A 26,845-nucleotide genomic window follows, 5' to 3' on the forward strand; every position below is an offset into this window, starting at 1 on the left:
CTTTTTTTGCATCCCCATCACTTCGCACAGAACCTGTCACATAGCAAGAGATTCATACGTTTACTGACTGATTGATTATAACTAAATATAAAGAAATGAAACACTACACTGAGTATTAGAAAATAAATGATTAAAAAATACATCCATACAAAAGGGAAGCAGGTAAGAGCAGTAAAAATGGCCCCACATTCCATTTCATCAGCAGCAGTACACCAAAACATCCATACTCAGAATCATTTCAGGAAGAAGCTTAAATATCCAATGCATTCAAATACCATAATCTACCTAGTTTATAACCTTTTAAACAACAAATGTTCGTCCCTTTCTAACTGAAAGTCAGGACTCTCACTTCAGCTGCTTATTTGGAGATGTGTGGACAGAATTAAACAATGTTACTCTATATACGCAGCTGTACTCCTGTGAGAAATACATTAAGGAAATTGAACAGCAGGGGCTACAGGACTGAGGAAGGGAGCCAAGTCAATAAGCTTTGAAGAACTATCTTCACTTAACAAGTCTTCACTTGGCTCAATGAAGAGAATCCACAGCAGCTGTGATCAGAACTGATGCTTGCATTTCAATGTTGGCGTCGTCCTGAGTCCTATAATGTAATATCTCTGCTATTTCGGAAGAAATCTGTGTTGCCTAGAATTTACTTAAATATCTCAGTCTGCTTTTAAAATGTAATAGCAGGAAATACACAAACACCACCAAGCATATTGCAGATGCAAGGGGAAAAAAATCCAAGCCCCTCAGAGAATGGTTCTATTACAGACATCCCTATAATCTATTTCAAAAGGAGGAAGGGAATGAGGAGAAATTGTTGATAGAGATTTCTTTCAATTTAGGAAGTCTGCAAGGAAGATGTAAACATGCCAATGTCAGCTGCTGTCCTGAATTAAGGTCTTTCCAGAAGCTGAAGACTTACCTCCGTTTTCGAAGGATATGAATCCATATGGTCCCAGAAAGGAAGAAGAAAAACGCCATGGAAACATAGAGCTTTGGCAGAGGAATTTCCCCAGCCGAGAGGTAACTGTCAGGATTCTTCTCTGTGATCTCAATCTGAAAACAAACCACAGGTGCACATCCTGATTTACTGAAAAAGTGACTCTTCCTCCTATCTAGAGCTACACTTAAAGGGGAGTTTAAGGATCAGAGACCAACAGGGCAGATTCTAATTGACTTTTCAATTTCTTCATTGATATAGCCTCTACTACTTTAATATACTAGCTAGGAAGAAGCTTTAAATGCCAATATTTTTCATCTTGCCAGTTGGAATAACCCCAGAGCTGATAACAGGTAGGGAAAGCAGTCATTATAAAAATGTCCTGTATTTTCCATGTTTCACAAAGTCCTCTGGCCATCAACCCTGGAATATTCCCTGTAAAATACTCACATCAAGGCTAAAAGACAACCCATCACTGGTCCGAATTTCACTGACAAAACATTTGTGGAAATAAAGGCTGTAGAGACCTTCCTGGTCACTGCTACTGATATTGAAGAAAAACTAGAAACAAGGAGGAAAAGGTAAGTATATTCCAACTTAACTGAATATATGGTCTATTTTTTAAATAAAGTTATAAATATTACAAGGAAAAAACAAAAACATCCTACTTAAACTTAATGACTGCTGGAACAGAGTATAAACAAATATCTTTCTTTGTTCTACAACAATTAGAAGCTTACAGGTAAAAAGAGTTCAAAAAGTGCTTCTAAACACACATTGTTCTGGGTTTCTCATTTTAGTAGGATATGTTTGAAAAGTATAAATGTGCTAGAGATTTAAAAGGATGTTTGGGAATTGAATGAAAGAGTGAAAGCATGATATGCATCATTATCAATCTGTACTGTCATATATTGGCTAAACTGGTAACACAATATACTTTAAATCGCTCAATGGGAAAACCAAGAATTTCATAAACAAAAATCCCCAGCTGAATAATCTCAAATCATATGAAGCCTCAGTTTCCTAGAGCTAAGGGCTAACATGGCTCTTCTGACAGAAAGAGTAAAAACAGTGGCGGCATTAAGAGGGCACATTTCAATGATGGAGGCTTAAACCTTTAAAGAAAGAGAAGTACAAGTGAAGCATAGGTCCCTGGGAGGCCGCCAAATTTGCGGTCCCCACCTTCTTTATCAGGGCAGAGGAAAACAAAGTATCCTTGTGCAACTCCCCAAATCCAGCAAAACCTAGTAACAAAAATCGCCAACATTTGTACATAAGCCATTTAACCTTGCTGTGACCAGTTCCTCAGTCATAAACGAAGAGGGCCTCTAAGGCCCCTTTCAGCTATCAAGCAATGATCTTGTGATCATAGGATAGAGCGCTATAAGATTTGCAAAGCATTTTACAGATGTTCTCAATTGATGCCGGGCCCACCCACCCCCAACCCTGTAAGATTGGTATTCTCTCTCTTTTTTTGGTGAGGCAATTGGGGTGGTGTGGTGACACACATTTATTTTGTTTGTTTTCATTTTTGCAAGGCAATGAGCTTTAAGTGACAGCCAGTGAGTGTCAAGTGTCTGAGGACGGATTTGAACTCAGGTCCTCCTGACTCCAGGGCCAGTGCTCTATCCACTGTGCCACCTAGCTGACCTGATAGGTATTCTTATTTTTAACTTTTTAAATTTATTTTTTGGTGTTGTTCTCCTTGTTTTATTGGTGAGGAAACTGAGGGTCAGGGGTTAGTGATCTACCAGGGATCACACAGCTTGGGAGTGTCTAAGGCAGGACTAGAACTCAAGTTTTTCTAATTCTAAGTCCAGTATGCCACTCTATTCACTATGCCACGAATCTGCTTCCAAAACCATGTAACTGTAAGGAATTAGTAAATTCCTATACTTCTTTGCACCCCAAATAGGACCACTAAGAATCAGACGCAACTGAAACAACTGAACAACAACAAAATTCCTTCATTGCAAAAAGAGAGATTTATGGATAGAGCACCTACCTATTCTGGAGTAAGAAGGACCTGAGTTCAAATCCAAGCCTCAAAAGCTTACTAGCTGTGTGACCCTGAGCAAGTCACTTAACCTCATCTGCCTCCCCTCAAAAAACCCAATCCACTCAGTTGTTTGTGCTGAGTTGCTTTCCCCTTCACCTTTAAGAACAAATAAACAAACAAACAACAACAAAACCCACACAATTTTGTTACAAGGGATGGTTCACTGGGTTGAAGTAGAGGATATATTCAGAAATAAATGTGATGCAACAATAAAAAGCACTAAAAAAAATTTTAAAACCATCCTTGAGATTCTAAAGTTAACTCATGAAACCTATACAATATAGAAAGAATTAATTCAAAGGTAACACTTACCTGAAATGAAACTGCCCCTTCATTAATATGAACAGGATAAGAGTTCTGTCCTGGTACCTAAATGACATGACATAACTCACTTCAGGCTGGTAGCAGCAAATAAAATATAATGTTAAAATGAAAATAGTTCCTTTCCTTGTTCTCTCATCTATTCCAAGCCCTCAAAACCCTCTGTAATTCTTTGATTATCCTTCCCATAAAGCTCCCCAACAGAGAATTCGATCACTCAGCATTTATTAACTGATTACTATTAAGCCAGACACTGAACTAAGCCCAGAAGCTTAGGCAAAGCAAGGCAAGGCAAAATGTCCTTCCTCCCAAGGAGGTAGGTATTGTGGACAGAAAGTTGGACTTGAGACCAGGCCAGGCAGACCTGGGTTCTTGACCTCTCTATAATACATACTGACTGTGTGAAGGTGGACAAGTATCTCATCCTCTCAATGTGGTAGGCAGTAATCTAATTTTTTTTTTTTTTTTGGTGAGGCAATTGGGGTTAAATGACTTGCCCAGGGTAACACAGCTAGTAAGTGTCAAGTGTCTGAGGCCGGATTTGAACTCAGGTCCTCCTGAATCCAGGGCTGGTGCTCTATCCACTGCATCACCTAGCTGCCCCAGTAATCTAATTCTTAAGTTGCAAAGAAGGCACCAATCTGCATTGGTAGAGGGAGTTCCCTCATTCAGAGAGATCTCAAGACCCAATAAAATGACAAGTCCATTCTCTATCCCCTATGTACAAGACACATGCAAAGAAGAGGGGCTAGCTAGGTGGCACAGCTGATAAAGCACCGGCCCTGGATTCAGGAGGGCCTGAGTTCAAATCTGGTTTCAGACACCTGACACTTACTAGCTGTGTGACCCTGGGCAAGTCACTTAACCCTCATTGCCCCTCAAAAAAAAAAAGATACACACAAAGTTGATGGAAGAGAACTTTTGAGGGGAAGGCTTTAGTGGCTGGAGGGGCAGCACTGGCAGCCAGGAAAGACCTCTAGGAAAAGGTGGTCTTTAAGCTAAGTCTTCTAAAAGGCAGTGGGTAAAGAGGGAGAGCATTCCATGCATGGGTATGGCAGTGTTCAAAGACACAGATATACGAGAAGCAGCACTGTGTGTGGGACAGCAACTAGGAGTGTATGGCAGAATTCACATTCAATTTCCTGAAAAATATTCCTTAAAAGTCTGGTGCTTAGTCTAGCAGACTTATCTAGAATGGGAGTTTCTTTAGTACAGAGGTCGTCTTCTTCTCCCTCTTCCATCTTGTCCAGCCCAACTACAAGCACATATAACAGGTACACAACAATTTCTGAGGATCAGTTATAAATATATAAAAACACAGACACTGGCAGGATCCTCAGAGAATCTGAAGTAATGATCATTAGTTTCTTTTTCATAAACTCATGTCAACAGACTGGAATGGAAAAAGCATTGTCCTAAGAGTTAGGAGACTTGGGTTCTAAGTCTCAACTCTACAAACATTTTTATTATTATTCTAAATAACAAATAAAACTTTCTTTGATGCTTTAATGTTTACAAAGAATTTTCCATACATTATCTCATTTGATCCTCACAGCAATCTGATCTTCTGTGAAGTAGGTGCTATTATTATCATCTCTATTTTACAGAGGAGAAAACTAAGGCTGAACAAGGTCTTGCCCAGGTCACTAAGCTAATAAATATCTGAGGTAGGATTAGAACTCGGGTTTTCTTGACTCCAAGGCCAGGAGTCTATAGCTACTACTCTAAACTGTTCTTTACTTGTCAGCCATGTAAGCCAAGGCAAGTCAGTTCCCCAATCTGGATAAGTTCCCTCATCTGCAAAATGAAGGAATTCTATTCAGCGACCTCTGAAGAACTTCCTAGCTCTAAAAGTCTATGCTCTATGATTAAATTTGTTCACAAAAATATACTTACTGATTAACTAGTTATCCTACCTTTGAATCCTCTGTACTTTGCGCAGGCTTTTCACCTTCAAAAGCAGAAGCATTTACAATACATTACTGCAAGATTCAGTTGAAATGTATCATCTTATTTTACCAGACATCTCCTTTTCTAGTGTCAAGTAATTAAAAACATGGTAAGGCCATCACATGTTTTGTGACTTCTATTTCCTCAGGCCCTGCACCAATATTTCTTAAGCCATAGTAACGGCAGATCTGGGCTTGGGAAACTATTAAAATTATTTCATAAAAGGGTTACTAACAAGTTAAAACTCTTCACCAATATCATCAACAACTAATCGGTACTTAGTGCCCTTGGGTATAAGGCACTATCATTTATGTTAGATAAAAGTCTTTGTGAAGTAATTATATGTTCAATGTAGACAGACTGATATAGATGAACAGAAATAATAAAAGAGACAAGGTGATTATACATGCAAATTGACCAAGAAAATTTACAGAATTACTCCTTCCCCCACTCCCTGCAAGAATCAAGTTTCTTTAGTCTTAAGACTTCGAGGAGAAAGAAGGATGTTACAGTTTTGCAAGGAAGGCAGGGGGAAAAAACATCATACACAGGGAATGAGATATATAAACGTATGGTATGAATGGGAAACTGTGACCATTTTAGAAATACTTTTAAACAAGCTATTCAAGACACTGGAAGCAGAATATGAAAAATTACCTTGCTTTTCAAAAGTCTGATTTTTTACTGAGGGATTTTTGAGGCTTGGTTCCGGATTCTCGCCAAGGATTTTCTCATTCTTGCTGAAGACGATTTTTGGTAAGTTGCTGCCAGCTTCTGGTGGAGACTTTATCTGGACCCTAGTTTAAAAAATAGGGGCGGCTAGGTGGCGTAGTGGATAAAGCACCAGCCTTGGATTCAGGAGTACCTGAGTTCAAATCCAGCCTCAGACACTTGACTTACTAGCTGTGTGACCCTGGGCAAGTCACTTAACCCCCATTGCCCAGCAAAAAAAAATAATAATAATACCAACAAGAACCCCCCAGAAACTTGTAACTTCAATCCTACAATGCAGTATTTTGGGGTATATAATTTTTCCTCATAAATGTGTTATGCTGAAAGTTAGTTGGAATTTGTCATTTCAACTCTATCTCTTGGCATGATATGGTTTCTCCTACTTCCCACCCTATCCCTGTAATAATGAATCAGCAACCATTTAAAAGAAAATTGTTTCCTGCTCCCTCCTCATGTTTCTTTCATTCCCATTCTCCTTAACTTGATCCCAACCATTTCCTAATCCAACCAAGCCTAGCCCCTTCCACTGTGCCCTCTGGGATTTCCATTCCATAGCAAACAAACTCCCCTTTAACCTGGACACCTTCATCTCTCACATTCTTTCCATGTATTAGTCCACACAGAAACATGGCTCCCTTCTCATGACAATGCATGCCTGGCAGTTATGGCCTAGTTAAGATTTGTTAATGTGAATTTGTTCTGTACCAAACCTCAACTTGGTCCTCATTGTAGCAAGGCAGTTCTTTTATTCCTCTATAATTGATTCCCTATCTCACGCGCCACAGAAGCCATTCTAAACCTTCTCTTTCCTCTTGAAGCTCCCCAAACCTTATCCTTCCTACCCAGAGCATCTGAGAACCTTGCCTCTTAATTTGCTGAAAATCAATGCGCTTCCCTCCCCCTCTCTTCATATTTAACACTGCCCTCCCCCCATCATTTCCCATCCTTTCTTTTTACCAGTCTCTGACAAAGAGGTGGAACATTTCCTTGTCAAGGCTCAGCCTTCTACATGTATATTTTATCCTATCCCCTTCCATTTCCTCTGGTAGACTGTATCCTCAATCATTTCTCCTCTCTTTTGAGTCTTCAGCCTCTCCCTATCAACTAGTTCCTTCCTTGCAGCCTTCAACCATGGCCAAGTCCCGTCCTTCCCCCCCCCCTTCTTAAAACCTTAACAATATCCCATAATCTCAAGATATCATTCTCTATCTTTCCTCCCTTTCTCAACCAAACTCCTTGAAAAAGCTGTTTACAGTTAATACTGCCACTTCCACAACCTCTTTCAATCTGACTCCAGACATCATCATTCAATTAAAATTTCTCCCTCCAAAATTCAAGGGATTTCTTAGTTGCTAAATCTCAGTCTTACTCCTTTTTGATTTCTCTACTGTATTTGACAGTGGTGACCACATGACACTACTCTTTCCTGGTTCACCTCTTACCTGTCTGATTTCTCCTTCTTGGTCTCCTTTGCTGCCTCATCATCTGCATCACATTCCCCTAACTGTGGGTGTCACCCAAAGCACTGCCCTGGATCCACTTTGTTCCATCTTTATATATACTCTTTCTTGGGAATCTATTCCCATGGCTTTGATATCTTCTTTATAGAAATGACTCAGATCTTTATATCTAGCCCCAATCTGCATCACCAATTACCTGCTGGACATTTCAAACAAAACATCCTGGAGACATCTAAAACTCAACATGCCTAGAACTGAACTCATTATCTTTTCCCCTAAATTCTCCTTTTTTCCAAACTTCCCAATTTCCGTTGAAGGCAACACCATCCTTTCAATATCTCAGGTTCAAAAGTGAGGTCTTATTCTTGATGCCTTACTCTCCCTTCACTATCCAATGAGTTACCAAATCTTGTCATTTCTACCTTTACAATGTCTCCCATATCTGTTCCTCTCCACCCATATGGGGATGTCCTCAATTTAGGCCCTCATTAAGTCCCACCTAGATTACTTGCAACAACCTCCTAATTAGTTTTTTTACCTAGAATCTCTCACGACATTATTGTCTCTACAGTACTTTTCAGATCTAACCATGAGACTCCCCTATTTAATCAATTCTAGTGGCTCCCTATTGCCTCTAGGATCAAACAGAAACTTCTCTGTTTAGTTTTTAAAGCCCTTCACAACCTGTCCCCACTGATCTTTCCGAACTCACTGGATATTACTCTCCCACTTGCATGGTTCAATCCAGTCCGACTGGCCTTCTCTCTGTTCCTCATTCATAACTATCCCTCTCCTGTCTCCATGACTCTGAACTTGCCATTCCCTCTTCTTAGACTTCACTCTCTCCTTATCTCTGACTCGTCTCTCTCTTCTTTAAAATGCAGCTCAGACACCATCTTCTCCATGAAGCCTTTCCTGATCCCTCTGGGTGCTAGTGCTCTCCCTCCTATAGTACCTTGTATTTAACTATTTTTTGCATGTATAACACACATTTACATATATATTAGGCTTCACATTTATGCTGTATATATTTTATTTGCATTTATGGTTTTCTCCATTAGAACATAAACTCATGGAGTAGGATTATTTCATTCTTTGTAGTTATATCCCCAGCACTTTGTAGTGACTGGCACATAGTAGGTACTTAACAAATAACTGTTGATTGATACATCAAATTCAACAAAAAAATATTTATTAGGTACTATATGCAGGGGATTACACTAGACATGGAATTAAAAATAAAAAACAAACCAGTTCCTGCCCTCCAGGGAGTCACATTCTAATTACACCAGACCAGGAAAAAAAGATCAAGGGATAAAGCTCTTAATGATAATTAAAACTACTGGGAGGGCTTGAGAGGATACTACAGAAACCAATCAACTTGAGTGATGATATAAATTGTTAGAGGTAGCTGGTACCTTCTTTTTTTTTTTTTTTGGTAGAAAGGAGCCATTTTTTAAAATTTAGAAGCCTTGAAATAGCATGCTGATGGTAAAATTCCTGAGTAGTGACTTTTTGTCAAGTACTGTTCTTAGTGGGAATCTTTAACTTTCGCATGCCTTTAATTGTGACTAGATGGGGTGCCCATATTAGATTTGACATGGATGAAGAAATATATACTTGTTCACTTAATTCATGAAAATCAGCACACATTTTGCTATGACAATGAGCCTCTCAGCTCTGTCAGAAGAAAACTGAAGAAATTTTCATGAGAATTACTTACAGATGACTTGAGAAGTCTAGAATCAGGAGTGTAACAGAAACAGACTGCATTTTTTTAAAGATACAGTAATCCATATCTTCATCCTGAAAAGGGAATATCCAAATACACATAATCTTAATACTGGAAATGGTTAAAAAAAAAACAAAATTAGCATAATCTCAGGTTCAACACAATGGTGTTCAAGTAAATCACCAAGTAAAAGCAATCTACTCTCAGTAACATGAATTAATATGCTCTTGTCCATTAATTCCACTTCAATCATGTTGAAAAACTACACAGAATCAGATGAACTTTGTATTTACCAGGTAAGAGGAGAAGCCATCATTCTTTGTTCGGTCCAAGCTGAAACCAATCTAGAAGGAAGGAAACACAGATAACAAAGGTAAACAACTATCTATGATGTTCTGATGTCCACACCCTTTCCTCAAAAGGCAGAACAGATAACTTTTTGGATTTGTATTCTCCTCTCTATGACTTCACATAAAGGATTTTCTTGGTATTCACTAAGAGCCTCATGAATGTAAAATCATTAAGTTTTAGAACAACACAAGAATTAAGTAATTTTAAAGATAAACTCTTTCAGTATTATTCCAATAAAGTAATCTTGTTTTCATTGACCTTAATTTCTTCCATGTACTTCAACAATGTAATTTAATGGGGAAAGAAAGGGAAAACCTCTTAAAACCAGAGCAAAATACACCTACCATTGCAGTGGCATCTTTGTTTCCCTTAACTGAGAGGCTACTGACGTTGACCACCATGGACCCATCTTTGAAGAATCCAAAGGTATTGAGATGAACCTTATGTCTCACATCATCCTGCAATGCATTTTACAGTGATAGATTTAGTAATATGCAAAATGTTTTATCTACCATTTCCTCCATTCTTCCAATGTTCCTATCACATGCAACAATATATACAAAAACACGATAGTTCTTTCCTCCCTAGAAATGATTAAGTTGATGATACTTAGAGGATGACTTCATTCAAGGAAATCCTTAATCAATTTATTGTATAAAAAAAGCTTGGAATTAGAATTTTGTCATTCCTGCAGAGATGGAGGTGGGGGAATCACATTTTTTTAAAAGGTGATAAATATAATATAAAAGTGCTATTACAGATAAGGTATTACCAGTTTTGCTCACCCTTTAACAATAAATTACCACCAAGTACAGTGCTAGGAGCAAGGGCTGATGCTAAGCAAAATTTTGAAGACAGCCTTCCTGGTCTTGCTAAATCAAGGCACACATGTGGATGATTCTATGTGTTAAGAGCAGACCCATGTAGAACTCTAAAATGATGTCTTACAAATCTCAGTGTAATGATCTTACTATCAAATGAGTAGATTATATATATATATATATATATTTTTTTTTTTTTTAAGGTCAGGCAATTGGGGTTAAGTGACTTGCCCAGGGTCACACAGCTAGTAAGTGTTAAGTATCTGAGGCCAGATTTGAATTCAGGTACTCCTGACTCCAGGGCCGGTGCTAATCCACTGCGCCACCTAGTTGCCCAAGTAGATTATATTTTAAGACATATAAAGATGTTATTAGGAATGAGTTAAAGAGCTAAAAGTCTAAGTACCTAGTTTTTTCCATGGTGAGGCTTAATATGAACCAAATTCACTATCATTTAAAAAAATGTTTGTTCTGGAGAGCAATTTGGAACTATGGTCAAAGGGCTATAGAACTGAATTGTGCATACCCTTTGATCCAGCAATACTACTGCTAGGTTTATATCCCAAAGACATCGCCAAAAAGAGAAAAAGACCTATTTGTACAAAAATATTTATAGCAGCTCTTTTTGTAGTGGCTAAGAATTGGAAATCAAAGGAATGCCCATTAATTGGGGAATGGCTAAACAAACTGTAGTATGTGATGGAATATTATTGTGCTATAAGAAATGACAAGCAGGATGACTTCAGAAAAGCCTGGAAAGACATATATGAACTGATGTATAGTGATGTGAGCAGAAACAAAAGAACACTGTACACAGAGACAGCAATATTGTTTGATGAAGAACCATGAATTACTTGACCATTCTCAACAATACCATAACCCAAGACAATCCCAAAGTACTATTGATGAAACACACTATCCACCTCCAAAGAAAGAACTGATATTGATGGAACAGACTGAAACATGCTATTTTTTACTTTCTTTCATTTTTTTCTTTTAATCAAGTTTATGTGACTGGGGGGGGGGCCAATGAGGGTTAAGTGACTTGCCCAGGGTCACACAGCTGTGAGATTTAAAATTGGATATTAGATCATAAATCTCCCCTACTTAACCCTTCCCTTAATTCATCTCCCAGACTAGTAAATGGAAGAAGCTTCTGGTTTTCTAGATAGAGCCTTTATTGTATATAAGGTGTTGTTGATTAGAAGGATAGGAAAACAGAAATACAGTACAAATCGTCTTAAATCTAGGCTTAGTCTATATTCCTTATAAAAACTCACCAAACCGATTTAGGCCACCTTTGGAGTGAGTCAGACCGTCTGTGCCGCGCCGCCCGGAGTCCCGCCAAGCCGGCAAAAAAGGCTACTCCCGTTCTCTCCACCCCGGAAGTCAAAAAACCCGGCAGGCAGTCTGACATGCGCAGCAGGCGGACTGTACCCGGCAGGCAGTCTGACATGCGCAGCAGGCGGACTGTTCATCTCCTCCCCAAAAGGGTGGTCCTTGAAAAACTGGCGTCTTTCAGTTATCCTAACCGACTGTTAAAAACTTTCATATTTTACCACATTTCCCCCCTTTGCTTCCTCAAGAAATGGAATGTTTCCTTGATGGAACAGTAAAAAGAATATAATAACTTCTGCTGACTAATAATATGCGAACAACAATACAGAAAAGGAAGAGAGGAAAGTTTTGTCCAGAGGGGCGATTTTTTTTCTTTCCTCATGAACCGACGCTTTGACATTAGTCTTGCAAAGGGAGAGCCTCTGCAGAGAGTACATGTTACAGATAGTATATAACAGAAAGGAGATAGTAAAAGCTAATAAAGCAAAACAGTTCATATAAAGTCTCTGAGTTCTCTTGTCTTCTTGAAGTGGTAAGATATCATCAGGAGGAAACTGGATTCTGGTCTGGAAAACTGGATTCTGGACTCTGGTCTGGATTCTGGATTCTGGACTCTGGTCTGGAAAGCTGGATTTCTTCTTTAACTGTTTGAATTGCTGTATTTTTTTTTTTTTACTAAACCTTAGCATAGCATTTTGCAATCAGTAACACTTTTTACCACCATGTGTCTGGATCAAAGTCAAATTTAGTATGTGTTCATGACACCTGAAAATGTTATGGAAAGGTTATCATACCATATCTCATGGTTCCGAGACAGCCAGTGATTGTGCTAGGCCACAGGTGAATTCAACTGAGTGAGATAAAAAGATAAGTAAGTTCAGTTAAATTAGGTTAAATTAGGAGGGAGAGAGGATGAATACTGGACTGTGCCTAGTAATTGTGCTCTACATAGTCACCATCATAAGCAAACCATGGACTTATGTATACCTGTCTCTCCTTTTGTTGCACATATATTCTCTCCAGGGCCTGCATCAGAGTTCACAGCAAGTTAGTCTCTGAAATGATAAGTTTCCATATTTCTGAAATCTCATTAATTTCACCAAAGACAATATGATGGTAAAAATGTGTGCTATGCTGCATAACTGAGAATATATTAGTGATATATACAATAATTCCAAACCATACCCAGAGTATAATGACATATAAATAATAAACGAATGTAAATAGCTGATTATATTAGACATTGTTACATAATCTTCTTTTAGACATTATTACATAATCTTCTTTTAGCAATTAGACCACATCATCTTATACATGAATTCTCTAGTATAACAGTAGCAGATACTTAAAGTGGTGATTAATTCATCAAAAAGAAATAAGACTTCAATAAGCAAGATTCAATATTCAATAGCATATACTTAAAATGCCTTTGAAAAGTCACTTAGTTTACAAAATCGGGTTTTTAAAGAAAAGCAAAAGAAACAAAAGTAAAAAAAAAAAAAAAAAAGCAAAACCAAAAACCAAAAATAAAAGGCAAAAGATTCGCTAAGCACCCTTTTGTGCTCTTAAAGAATTTAAAGGTGTGGTGAATTCCAGGTCTTTTCAGTGCCTTTCAAAAGTCAAAACAAAACAAAAAGCAAAAAGGATAAAAAAAAAAAATAGGTATAGGGTAGGGAAAAGGGTGGGAGAAATTGAGGTGGGCCAGAAAACTAGGCCATGTGCTTCAGTGCTTTTGCCTGTGGAAGGAAATGCTTGTTAAATTTTAAGGTATTTAAGCTGCTAGAGTTTGGGGTATGCCACATTGTTTTAACTGGTTCCCCAATTCTCTGCATGCCAAAGTGGCAGGGGTTTCTGAATTGTCATTGATCTTCCTAATGCTGTCATAATGTTCTTTATGGTAGAAAATGTGGAGTTCTCTAGCATCAGTTTTGTCTGTGCCACTGATTTTCAATAAAGGCTGATTTAATTGATGAACCACAACATTCAGCTGATGCTGCTTAGCAAATGCTACAATTGTATCATTTCCTCCCCACTTTCCAAATTTCTTTAATTCATCAACATATTCTTCAAAAGGGGAGTCATTTACTATAAAAGACTCAAACTCTTGTCTATGGTTAATCATATAAGAAGCAGCTTCTTGTCTGTGTCTGAGATGATTTCTACAGTGACCTTCTAGCTGGTCTGCTAAAGCCCTAAAAAGGCAATTTCCGTCTCCTGATACTTTACGAAGACTGAGTCCCAAAGCATTTAACTGATCAGTGGGATTATTAAATGGGAACTGCCTTTTTCCTCTGAACTCTCTTTGCTCTTTAACAGTTGCTATCTTTAGGGTTTTTACCTCTTTAGCGTCTACCTCAGGTCTATCTGAAATCTCTTCACCTATGAATGGTGCAGGCTTTATATGAGAGCAATGAATCCATGAGTCTTTTTCACCAATTTTAATGGCAGTAGGAGTTGTCAATAATACCTGAAAAGGTCCTTCCCAGGCAGGTTGAGTTCCACTGGTTTTCTGAAAATTCTTTACATATATTTTATCTCCTGGGTTGAAGTTATGCAATGAAAAGTCTAATGGTCCTGCCTGGACCACAGCTCCTGCCTCATGGAGTTCACGTAGCCTGGTCTGTAATTCCTGTATATAGGAAGCAACAGAAGTATCACCTCCCACCAGTGATGTATAAACTGGGGAAAAAGTTTTAGCTTGGATAGGAGGGTGACCAAAAAGCATTTCATAAGGAGATATATGAAGTTCTCCTCTTGGTCTACTTCGTAGATAGAATAATGCCAATGGTAGAACATCAGGCCATTTCAAATGGGTTTCAGTACATAATTTGCCAATCATACTCTTAAGCTCTTTATTCATACGTTCGACTTGGCCTGAACTTTGTGGATGGTAGGGCGTGTGGAATTTTGGAGTCACTCCCAAGAAAGAGTAGATTTGGGATAAAATCGAATCAGTGAAATGTGTGCCTTTGTCAGAATCGATGCGGGCTGGTGGGCCAAAACGAGGTACTATCTCTTTAAGAAGAATTTTGGCAACAAAGGCAGCTGTGGCTCGGGGGCTGGGAAAGGCCTCCACCCACCGAGTGAGCTGATCAACTATAACAAGGCAAAATTTATAATGTCCTGCTTTTGGCATAGTAATATAATCAATTTGTAAGTGCTCAAAAGGTGTATATGCTAGAGGACGCCCTCCATAAGCTTTGACCTTAAAAGCATACTGATTATAAGACTGACATGTGGAGCAGCCCGAGCAGATTCGAGATGCTGTATTAGTCACACCTGGTGCTATCCAGGTTCTCTTAATAGAGTCTACAATGCCTTGTGTACCAAAATGGCCTTTTCTGTGAACAGAGAGGCATACCTGGTGGTAGAATTTCCGGGGAAGAAATGGCTTACCTTCCGGAGACACCCAGATGCCATTGATCTGTTTCGCCTTAAATTTCTTTTTCCACTTTTCTACTTCAGAATCGTCATAGGTTAGGTTGGAAGGAATATCCTCAGAAGGTGAAAGGTTAAATACATGTTCAGGAGCTTCTAATGCAGCAAGCTTGGCTGCAGAATCGGCTCGTGCATTTCCCTTTGAAACAGGATCACTATTCCCTGTGTGGGCAGGGCAATGTACAACGGCTAGGGAAGAAGGCAGTTTTAGGGCATCTAAGAGGTCCTTGATAAGGTCCCCATTGGCAATAGCCTTGCCCGAGGATGTTAGAAAGCCTCGTTGACGCCAAATCATACCAATAAAGTGGCATATGCCAAAGCCATATTTCGAGTCAGTAAAAATGGTGGCACTCTTATCTTTAGCTATATTACAGGCCTGTGTAAGAGCCACAAGTTCAGCAGCCTGTGCACTAAAATGGGAAGGCAGAGAAGCTGCCCAGAGGGTGTCATAATCAGAAACTACAGCAGCTCCAGTAAAACGGGTTCCCTCTCTCATAAATGAGGAACCATCTGTATAGAGGACAAGATCAGGATTTTCTAAAGGTGTATCAAAAAGATCATCACGGGGTTTTTCAGCCATATCAACTAAAGAAGCACAGTCATGCAACGGTTCCCCCGAGAATGGTAAGTTAGGGAGTAGTGTTGCTGGATTAAGAACTGTGCAGCGTTTTAAAGTGATATTCTCATTACCTAACAGGGTTATTTCATACTTAGCCAGCCTTTGATCTGAAAAGGCTTGTGTCCTGTGATGTAGTAAGAGAGCCTCCACTTCGTGAGGGCATTGCACAGTTAGAGGGTTACCTAGGACCAAATCAGAGGCTTTTTCTACCAAAAGCGCTGTGGCCGCCACTGCTCTAAGGCAAGGTGGCGCTCCAGCCGCTACAGGGTCCAGCTGAATTGAATAGTAGGCTATAGGACGTTGGTTAGGCCCCAGTGACTGAGTCAGGACTCCAGAAGCCACCCCCCTTTGTTCATGCACAAAGAGAGTGAAAGGCTTACTATAATCTGGCAGTCCTAGGGCAGGTGCTGATAACAAGGCCCGTTTTAATTCTTTTATGGCTGAGAGATGCTGGGGATCCAACTGTAAACTGTCTGGAACAGAACTTTTTGTAAGAGCTATGAGGGGTTTAGTAATTTCACCAAAAGAGGGTATCCATTGTCTACAGTACCCAGCTGCTCCCAGAATGGCTCTCAACTGCCTCTTAGTAGTGGGGGCAGAGAGTTGTTGAATGGCCTGGACTCTCTTAGAAGAGACAGAGCGAGTTCCAGCAGCCAAAATAAATCCTAAATATTCTACCTGGGGCAAACACCATTGTACCTTTGTCTTGGAAACCTTGTGTCCTCTCTTGTGCAGCTCCAGCAGTAAGTGACGGCTATCTTCCTGACAAATTTCAGCATTAGGAGAGGCCAAAAGTAAGTCATCAACATATTGTACTAGTATGGAGCCCTTAAAGGTAATAGAGGCCAGATCCTGCTGTAAAATTTGGGAAAATAATGTGGGACTGTCTACAAATCCCTGTGGGAGTCTAGTCCAGGTCCACTGTCTATTTTTCCAGGTAAAAGCAAATAAATATTGGAAGTCCTCATGTACTGGTATGGAGAAAAAGGCAGAGCAAAGGTCTACCACTGTGAAACATGTAGATTCATACGGAATCGATGAAATTATCGTAGCCGGGTTTGGAACTATGGAATGTCTAGGAATAACATAATTATTAATCGCTCTAAGGTCTTGCACAAAACGATAAACAGGTTTACCATCTGGCCCAGGCTTGGGTTTTTTAACTGGCAAAATGGGAGTATTGCATGGAGAGTGATGACATGGAATAATAATACCCTGGCTTTTCAAAGCCTCAATTATAGGGGTGATCCCTTCTATTGCTTCCCTAGACAATGGATACTGTGGAATGGAGGGGGGTGGTCCCCCCTTAACTTTAAAGGTAACAGGCATGGCAGACTTAAGGAGCCCCACCTCATTAGGGGATGAGGCCCATAAAGACTCAGGAATGTCAGAGGGGATTTTGGATACCTCCCCTGCTGTTCCTTGAGCTTCTGTAAGTAAAATTGGTAATAAATGAACAGTATCCTCTGGCAATTGTAAGGAGACAGCCCCATCTGGAGCACAAGATATGGTTGCTCTAAGCTTGCAAAGGAGATCACGACCTAATAAATTTACAGGGGCATCAGGCATGAGTAAAAATGAATGTTCCACTGTTAAGGGCCCCATAGATACCATGCGAGGATTCAATTTTGCCACTCTCTGGCTCTTTCCTGAGACTCCCACTACATTCAAAAATCCTACAGGTCTACACCCAGCATCTGGTTTGCTTACTAATACTGATTTAGAGGCTCCTGTGTCTAGCAGACAATCATAATAAGTCTCCCCCACTTTTAAGGTGACATGTGGTTCATTACTCTGGGGAGGTGAATGGACTGGCACAAGTGCATTCAAAAAATCTGGATCTGGGAATATATGGCTTTCATTATCTATGTTCCATTCCTCCCCAAGACACCATCATTCCTGTGTCCTCTTCTGAGGGGGGTCTTGGTTACCATTATTCTGGTACTGCCTTTCTGTATTCCTCCAAAAAGATCTATTTCTATTTTGATTTCGCCTGTAATTAGAATTAGAATTTCTTCTCCAAGTCCTACATTCTCTCAATTCATGCCCCTCCTTACGACAGTAACAACACACCTTAGTGTCCTTGTTCCGGTGTCCACATGGCTGACTAGGAATCGCTGGTGCCAGAATGCTCTGTTTAGGGTGATCTGGATCTTCCTCACGTGAGTCAAAGACATAATTTGCAAGTTCCTTAATTCTATCTACTGAGAGATTTCTCCAGTCTGGACATTGTTTCAGAAAGTATCTGCGTATTTCTGGCAGTGAATTATAAACAAATGTGTTGAGAATGATACAGGAATCTCTTAAATCTACTGGATCCAATCTGGTGTACTGTCTAGCGGCCTCACAAAGTCTATCATAAAATCTGTTTGGTCTTTCATTAGCCTCCTGAGGTAGGCTTAAAAATTTCTGCCAGTTTTCCGGTTTTCTAGAGCAAGATTCCATTCCCTTCAGAAGTGTTTCTCTAGCATCTTTTAATCTTTGGAAATCCCTATCATCATTATAATTCCACTCTGGATCCTTTAGAGGCCATTCCACATCGGCCTTACCTTTCGCAACAAGGGCATTTCCTGCTGAGATAATATCTGTAATCTCAGTTGGGGACAGTAAAGTTTCCAAAAGGCAAGTAACATCAGCCCAACTGGGTTGATATGCATTAAATATAGTCCTTAACTGTGAAATTACAGTGTTTGGATTTTTCTCAAAACTAGGGATGATTGATTTCCATGCGCTCAAGTCACTTGGTCTAAAGGGGCTATATTTTCTGACTTGAATTGGCACTCCCTTCTTACTATGTTCTATAGCTTCCTGCAGAGGGAGTAGTTTCTGCTGATCTGATTCTGAATTTGGATCATCTCTAGTAGAAACAGCCATTTTGAGGTCTCTCTCTATATGTGAGAGTTTCCCCCACATCATAACAATGATAATAACAAAAACAATGATAATAACAAAAACAAAAAAAAAACAACAAAAAAAAATAAAATCCTTAGTCGTATGAACTATGGATGTGGTATTAAAAGGTATTTCAATTGCAGGCATAAAATTTCTACTTATATTAAACGTATTTTCCCAAAGATTCTCACGTATACTATTATACAAAAAACTTTTTGCTGCCTGAATGAGGAAAAAACCAATAATGTTATGAAGGACCATTGAGTAAACTATTCCTCTAAGTCGGGATGTTATGCTGTCCCAATACATTCCGATGAGAAAAATCAAAGGGATGGTAGAATATTCGAGCATCTTGCCCTTTAAACTGGGCTGGCTTTTCTGTTTAAAGCAAGACTTTTAGAGGCTTAAAGTCTTTAAGGGAGACTAGACAAAGGGAAAGTCCGCGGGGGGGGGGGGGGGGTATTTGGAAAATCCACCGAATTAGCCGGCTTATGGCCAAACTAGGGAGGGTGGGAGGGTCCTTAAGGTCCCTTCGGGGTCGCCAAACTGTGAGATTTAAAATTGGATATTAGATCATAAATCTCCCCTACTTAACCCTTCCCTTAATTCATCTCCCAGACTAGTAAATGGAAGAAGCTTCTGGTTTTCTAGATAGAGCCTTTATTGTATATAAGGTGTTGTTGATTAGAAGGATAGGAAAACAGAAATACAGTACAAATCGTCTTAAATCTAGGCTTAGTCTATATTCCTTATAAAAACTCACCAAACCGATTTAGGCCACCTTTGGAGTGAGTCAGACCGTCTGTGCCGCGCCGCCCGGAGTCCCGCCGGCAAAAAAGGCTACTCCCGTTCTCTCCACCCCGGAAGTCAAAAAACCCGGCAGGCAGTCTGACATGCGCAGCAGGCGGACTGTACCCGGCAGGCAGTCTGACATGCGCAGCAGGCGGACTGTACCCGGCAGGCAGTCTGACATGCGCAGCAGGCGGACTGTTCATCTCCTCCCCAAAAGGGTGGTCCTTGAAAAACTGGCGTCTTTCAGTTATCCTAACCGACTGTTAAAAACTTTCATATTTTACCACACAGCTAATGTTCAAGTGTCTGAGGCCAGATTTGAACTCAGGTCCTCCTGAATCCAGGGCCGGTGCTTTATCCACTACATCACGTAGCTGCCCCCTTAATCAAGTTTTCTTGTACAAAATGACAAATATGGTAATGGTTTTGCATAATCATACATGTATAACCCATATCTGATTGCTTACCACCTCAGGGATGGGAGAGGGAAGGGAAGGAAGGATAAAAATTGGAACTCAAAACTAAAAATAAAAATGTTTATTTACTTTTTTTAAAAAAGCTTCACTAGGGGCAGCTAGATGGCGCAGTGGATAAGCACCGACCCTGGATTCAGGAGTACCTGAGTTCAAATCCGGCCTCAGACACTTGACACTTACTAGCTGTGTGACCCTGGGCAAGTCACTTAACCCCAATTGCCCTGCAGAAAAAAAAAAAAGCTTCACTGTTGGGGGATCTCTTTGTGAAGCACTTACAATTTGCAGTTTTGGTTGTTTTTTTAAAACATGAATCAGTCCTCTTCCTTGATAACCAATAAGCATTTATTCAGCACCTACTATCTCCCTGGCATTATGGTAGGGGCTGATCATATTGCTACTCGTCCAAGGGAGAGGTGATAAGCACCTGAACCAGGGTGGTGGCTGTGTGAGTGTCAGGAAGGTGGAAAATGCAGGAAATATTTTGGAGGTAGAATAGACAAGACTTGGCAACTAATTAGATTTGTGGGGTGAGGGAAGAGAATGAGCAGTAAAGGACTTCTTTGAGGTTTCAAACCTTGGTTACTCTAAGAATGGCGGTGCCCTTGACAGAAATAGGTAAATTCAGAAAAGGGAGGGGGTTTCAGGGGAAAGAGTTCTGTTTCAGACTTACTGCATTTGAGATGCATATGGGACTACAATTGCTAGTATCAAAATGTGATTCTTCTACTTTCCTTGATATTAAAAGGTTTGTGTTTTTATACACACACATATAAATAAAATCTTTGCAGATATTTTCTGTTTTTCTTTCTCTTGTTTCCTTCTATTTTCAACCTTAAATATTCAAGAAATGACTGTTTACTTGGCCCTCTCACCAAAGCTTTTTTTAAACTGGTTTTGTCCTCCACTGCTTCCCATTTGAATTTAATAGTAAAGACAGATAAGTGGTGATTCGTTTGTTTTTTTTTTTTTACTGAGCAGTCTGTTGTAATCCTAACAAATCTAAAGGAATCCTTACTGTTAGCCCCAAACTATAAATGAAAAGTTACGACAATCAAAATGGCAGCCTCATGTGACTTAAATAATTAAAATTTGGGGCAGCTAGGGGAAGCTAGGTGGCGCAGTGGATAGAGCACCGGCCCTGGAGTCAGGAGTTCCTGAGTTCAAAAATCCGGCCTCAGACACTTAACACTTACTAGCTGTGTGACCCTGGGTAAGTCATTTAACCCCCATTGCCTCACTTAAAAAAAAATTAAAAAATAATTAAAATTTGAAATTTCTATCACTCTTCTTTAGCCTATAGAGTTTTCACTGCCAGCTCAATAAACTTTCAAACTGCTAAAGGTTTGTCAGGTAGGTACTCAAAGCTCCCTACTCCAGTCCACAAGGACTGAGCTATGCTTCAGAAAGCATCTGGAAACTGAGATGCAAAGAGAAAGAGTTCCTTACTACTCAATTCCAAGTACTCTGCACTTGTACCTTGCTTGGCTCTTTCTCTTTGCCAAGGAGGGGCACTGCCAAGTACTTGTCTTGCAAATGTATAGTTCTATCTCATTCTCCTAATGACAGGGTGAGGGAGAAAGAAGAGCTGTCAGCAGAGAATGAATATTTAAGTTTGAGGAACCTGGAATGAAATTTAGGAGCAAATAAACAAATTTCTTTGACATTTTTGTTTAAGGCTTATATAACTATTATTTCTAAATTAGACTATTAGGAAAGGGACTTTACCAATTAAATTCAACAAACATTTATTAAGCACCTACATGATACAGAAGACATTCTGCCAGGTGCTAGAATTCTGGAAAGACTATTTAGTTTCTACTCTATTTTTAAAGATTATAGTAGAGATTTTCACAAGGCTCAACTCAAGAACATCAGTTTGGTGGAAACAGTATGTATGCTATGAATGTATGTTTACAATAGTATGTATACTATTTACATACTAAAACAGCATATATACTATGAACAAAATCCAAGTTGAAATCCTGGCTCAGTTATTTACTGTGTGACTTTGGGCCAGTCACCTCCCCTCTTTCAAACCTCATGACCTTAACTATAAAATGAAGGGGTTACACTGAATGCCTTCTAAAACCCATTCCAGCTCTACCAGCCCATGAATACAAGACCATCACTGGTTTAACTATTTCCCAATACTTATATATTCCACAACTAACTAAACTGTCCAGTCCAATAAATGAAATTTCTCTGTCATGTGGAATAAACTAAGCAGATATTTTTCTCAATATTTTCTTGAATAGTGTTTAAAAAATTTTTTTCTTAGCTCTTTAGGCCAATCTGTGTACTTAAAAATCAATGGAAAATATCTACACCTGGTTTTTCTGGCACTACTATAATCCCATGTGTATTAAGCCAAACTAAAAAAAAAACAAAAAACAAGCTCCACTATGAAAACATCCAACTGGTCTAGATTAAGTTATTCCTGATTTATCTGAGTGGCTGATTTGGAGGAAAGTGGCCCCTAATGGTAGTACTGAAGCTTATATTTTACCTTATATAAAGTATAAATCATTTCCCAAACTACTATGCTTAAGGATGATATTATTTTCAATAAACTGCTATGTTACGCCAAAATTCTATAGATCATCTAAATGTTACAAAGCTCAACATGGAAGCAGATTCAAAAAATAAAACAAAAAGTTCAGAGAAAGATAGCCTCCCATTTTCAAGGTTTAATTACTGATGCAATTTATAGCTACAAATATCAGATTTTCAGTGTCTGAAAAGCTGACTTACTTTATCTTTAATTTCATATAACAACTTATCAGTGAGTTAAAAAAACATATACATATTGATTTATAAATCTATTATACATCAGTTCCTTTAAAACTTAGGGCTAGGGGCAGCTAGATGGTGCAGTGGATAGAGCACCAGCCTTGGAGTCAGGAGTACCCGAGTTCAAATACGGCCTCAGACACTAAACACTTAGCTGTGTGACCCTGGGCAAGTCACTTAACCCCAATTGCCTCACTAAACAAACAAACAAACAAAACTTAGGGCTTATGAAAGCAATCAGAAAACTGGAGATAACAGAATTGGAAAAAAAAATCTGTAGCCTCCAAACTGACTAAGAAAAGATAAATGAAACAGGGAAGAACAATTAATAGTTATTCTGTTAAAACTTCAAATAATCAGGCCCTCAGTCAGAACCTTTTAACTTTTAGTTTTAGGGGAAGCTAGGTGGCACAGTGGATAAAGCACCTGCCCTGGATTCAGGAGGACCTGAGTTCAACTGTGGCCTCAGACACTTGACACTTACTAGCTGTGTGACCCTGGGCAAATCACCTACCTTCACACACAAAAAAATAAATAATAAATAATATACTCATATTTTAGACCCAAAACTGGGCAGCTAGATGGCAAAATGGATAGAGTACTGGGCCCCCAAAGCAGGAAGACTTATCTTTTGGAGTTCAAATCTGGCCTCAGACACTTACTAGCTGTGTGACCCTGGGCAGGTCACTTCAACCTGTTTGCCTCAGTTCTTCATTTGTAAAAATGAGCTGGAGAAGGAAATGGCAAAACACTCTTCTATCTTTGCCAAAAAAAAAAAACCCAAATGAGGTCATGAAAAGTCTGGCACGACTGAAAAACTACTGAACAAAAAGCAGAGATGATGGACAAGGGAAAAATCAGACATTTTCAGGTATGGTCAATGTGTGGATAGTTTTCCTTGATTATACTTATTTGTTGCAAGGAAAGGATTTTATTTTTTAGGGGAGAATTGAGTGGGGGAAGGGAGGAAGTGATGGTAATACAAAAGAAAACAAAGAAACAATAGCTAAGAAAACATTTAAAAACACACAGAAGAGAGGAGAAGGAAGTTTAGAAGGGGACAGACATTCAGGTTGGTACTAATATGTTATATTTAATATATACTTTAAAAAACAAGCTATCTGTAATGGTCATTCACAGTTTCATTTACAATCTTTTTCTATTCCTTTATATGGAAATGTTCATATTTCTTGATTCATCATTTTAGTCCATAATTTTAAAAGGCAGGGAAGTATATGATATATTTTGGAAGTTTTCAAGCAAAACCAGTTCAAATAAAACAGCCTCGTCATTTTATGAGACTCTATTCAGGGGCAGCTAGATGGCGCAGTGGATAGAGCACTGGCCCTGGATCCAGGAGGACCTGAGTACAAATCCGACCTCAGACGTTTAACAATTACTAGCTGTGTGACCCTGGGCAAATCACTTAACCCCAATTGCCTCACCAAAAAAAAAAAAAAAAAAAGACTATTCAGTTTTCTAGAAAATTCGGTTACTTCTCAGTACATGGTAATGTACTTGAAACATGACAATGTACTTACTATAAAGAGAATCTTTAAAGTCGGACAGTCATAAAAATGGCCAAACACTATTCACTGGCCAACCCATACATGGTCACTGAAGTATTTAAGGAACATAAAAGATTACTGGGAGCAGCAGAAAGAGTACTGCTAGCCAAGGCTCTGAGATCAGGAACCCTGGCAAACCTCAAGAAAGGGAGTAGGACAGTAACAAATGGCTTGGAGATCAACCAAGTTAGGTTTCAGGTTTTACCAGTAGATCCTGATCTTCTGGTAATTGCTCTCAAAGAGCAATTAAATTGAACTGAATTAGGAGCTACTCTTCTAAGACTGAAGAAATGGGAGGACTGGAATCTGGCTGGGGGAGATCTTTGAGGTGGAGTTCTTGCTAATCTTTAAATATTTGATGGCTTATCACGTGGAAAAAGGATTAGATTCCCTTTGCTTTATCTGAGAGGCCAGAGGGAGGACCCATGAAATGGTCGGAAGTAAAAGAGAAGCATTTTTTGGCTCTACATAAGGGAAGAAGTGAGAGCCAGTAGTAGTAGTAGTAGTAGTAGTAGTAGTAGTAGTAGTAGTAGTAGTAGTAGTAGTAGTAGTAAGTAGTAAAAGCAGGCCTCAGAGTCAGGAAGAATATAGGGTTCAAATCTTGCCTTTCATACACACACTTGCTATGGCTGCCTGGACAACTCGCTTCACTTCACAAAGAGATCTAACAGCTGTAACAGAACAGTTGCAAATTAGTCCAGGCGAGATTTCTCTATATCAATGACAGACAGGCCTAGACGAACAGGAGTAATTTTTCCTAACAACTAAAGCTGTCCAATAGTGAAATGGGCCGGCTTAAGGGGTAGTGAGGACCCAATCTTTGGAAGTCTTAAAGCGGATGTTGGTTGTCAGGGATACTTTAGAGAGACTAAAGAACAGGCTAACTGAATGCTTAAAGGGATTTGCGGAGCTTGAATCCACAAATTTCTAAAGATGTTCTCTAAATAGGATAACTGTAAGTACATAATATAGTTTTCTTGATTGCATAACTCAGAAATGCTGTTATCATTAATAATCAGTCATTCTGAAATTATCTGAATTAAAGTGTTCTTATGTATAACTATGGGGTTCATGGCTCTGATGTTATTCTTTCATCCACAAAAGAAGGGGTGAAGGAGAAAAAGGATATTCTATGGTACAAAAAATATTTGTTGACAGCAAATTTTCTTTGTTATTTTAAAAATGAAAACCATTTGGAAATAACAAATATTAAAATTTAAAATTGGAGACAGAACAAGAGCAAGAGATTGATTAAAGTAACAAAGGAAGTTAATAAAAGCTGAGGAAACCAAAATGATTCTTAAAATTCCCAAGAGAACCTGTTTTGTTCTTTTTTTTTAAAGATCTTTGCAAAGTAATTATTTGATTATTTACTCCACCCCAGGCTTCTCTAAGAAAAGTTTGTTTGTGATGCAAATAGCATAAAAGTTTGTTAAAATTCCAGAATGCCAGGCCTAATACAGACTCTAAGCATTAGAAAGAACCTCAGAGATCATAAATTATGACAAAAGGCGCTCAATATTTTATTTGTTGATGGGTAAAATAAAAAAGCACAATGCTGAAAAAAGCTTGTGGACAAATAAATCATTTACAATGGACTAAAAATTAACGATGTTTTCTAGTTCAAATATGGCCTGAAGAGAATGATGGTAACTGGCTCAATTTGACATACAACATTTCCCAAAAGTTTGAGTGGAGTTTTAAGCTATTAAAGCTGAGACTTTCTTAATAAAAGTAAGCATTTTCATTATCAAAATAAAGGTACAGGTAAATTGAAGCTAATTTCACACATTTATAGCAATCTACATGTTGGCAGCAATATTACCCAAAGCTAGAAAAATTTATAAACCTTTTGCCCTCTGGACAATTACAACAATTAAAAATAATCCAAACACAACTACACTCAAAGCAACCCAAAGGACTGTTTTGATGCCAATAAAGTAAAAGGGACAATTCAGAAGTTTTCAAGGGGTATACTTAAAATTAAAATTCCATTTAAAAATTACATTAGGTGATGATGCAGGGAAAATGTCCTACAATCCCTTCAAAATATATCCATTAGATTGAATTCTCTGAACTAAAACCTCCTGAATGACTGACTGAACATACAAGCTTAGTTAGTATAAGCAAACCACCTCTTTTTGGTCCTTCCTCAACTACCTATACAAAGACAGCTATATACAGAGATGAGGTATTACAAGTTCCTTAGAAAGAGATCCACGGTCATACATTCCAACCCTTACCAATGCATAAAATCCTTTTATTATATTTCCAATACGTCATTCAGCCTCTGCTTAAAGACTTCAAATAACAAGGAACTCATAGAGTATCAATATTAAATGTATGTTACCAGAATGCAAGTGATTCTTTTTCTTTTTTTAAATTTGTGTGTGTGTGTGTGTGTGAGAGGCAATTGGGGTTAAGTGACTTGCCTAGGGTCACACAGCTAGTATGTGTAATGATTGGAATGACGCCACCTACTGGAGACTTGCTGTGGGAAAGCTCCACCATGAGGAAAATGCCTCAGAGGCACTGTGGCTTTTCCTTGGCGTCAGGAAAT

The 26,845-nt window shown here is 38.9% G+C and overlaps 1 protein-coding gene across 2 annotated transcripts in view; it reads right to left on the reverse strand.

The window, feature by feature from the left end:
* GPR107 (G protein-coupled receptor 107) overlaps positions 1 to 26,845 on the reverse strand; it is a 104,875-nt gene that overhangs the window by 69,023 nt on the left and 9,007 nt on the right. For both annotated transcript variants that reach the window (XM_043981440.1, XM_043981441.1), the window contains 8 exons: positions 9,896 to 10,009; positions 9,494 to 9,544; positions 9,192 to 9,274; positions 5,934 to 6,073; positions 5,243 to 5,277; positions 3,318 to 3,374; positions 1,397 to 1,507; positions 929 to 1,062 (listed from right to left, as the gene is read on the reverse strand). In XM_043981440.1, the coding sequence (XP_043837375.1) occupies positions 929 to 1,062; positions 1,397 to 1,507; positions 3,318 to 3,374; positions 5,243 to 5,277; positions 5,934 to 6,073; positions 9,192 to 9,274; positions 9,494 to 9,544; positions 9,896 to 10,009 (725 nt within the window). The remainder of the gene's footprint in view (positions 1 to 928; positions 1,063 to 1,396; positions 1,508 to 3,317; positions 3,375 to 5,242; positions 5,278 to 5,933; positions 6,074 to 9,191; positions 9,275 to 9,493; positions 9,545 to 9,895; positions 10,010 to 26,845) is intronic.

The sequence above is a fragment of the Dromiciops gliroides genome, chromosome 2 (genome assembly GCF_019393635.1).
Source record: "Dromiciops gliroides isolate mDroGli1 chromosome 2, mDroGli1.pri, whole genome shotgun sequence".
In the NCBI taxonomy this organism is placed as follows: domain Eukaryota; kingdom Metazoa; phylum Chordata; class Mammalia; order Microbiotheria; family Microbiotheriidae; genus Dromiciops; species Dromiciops gliroides.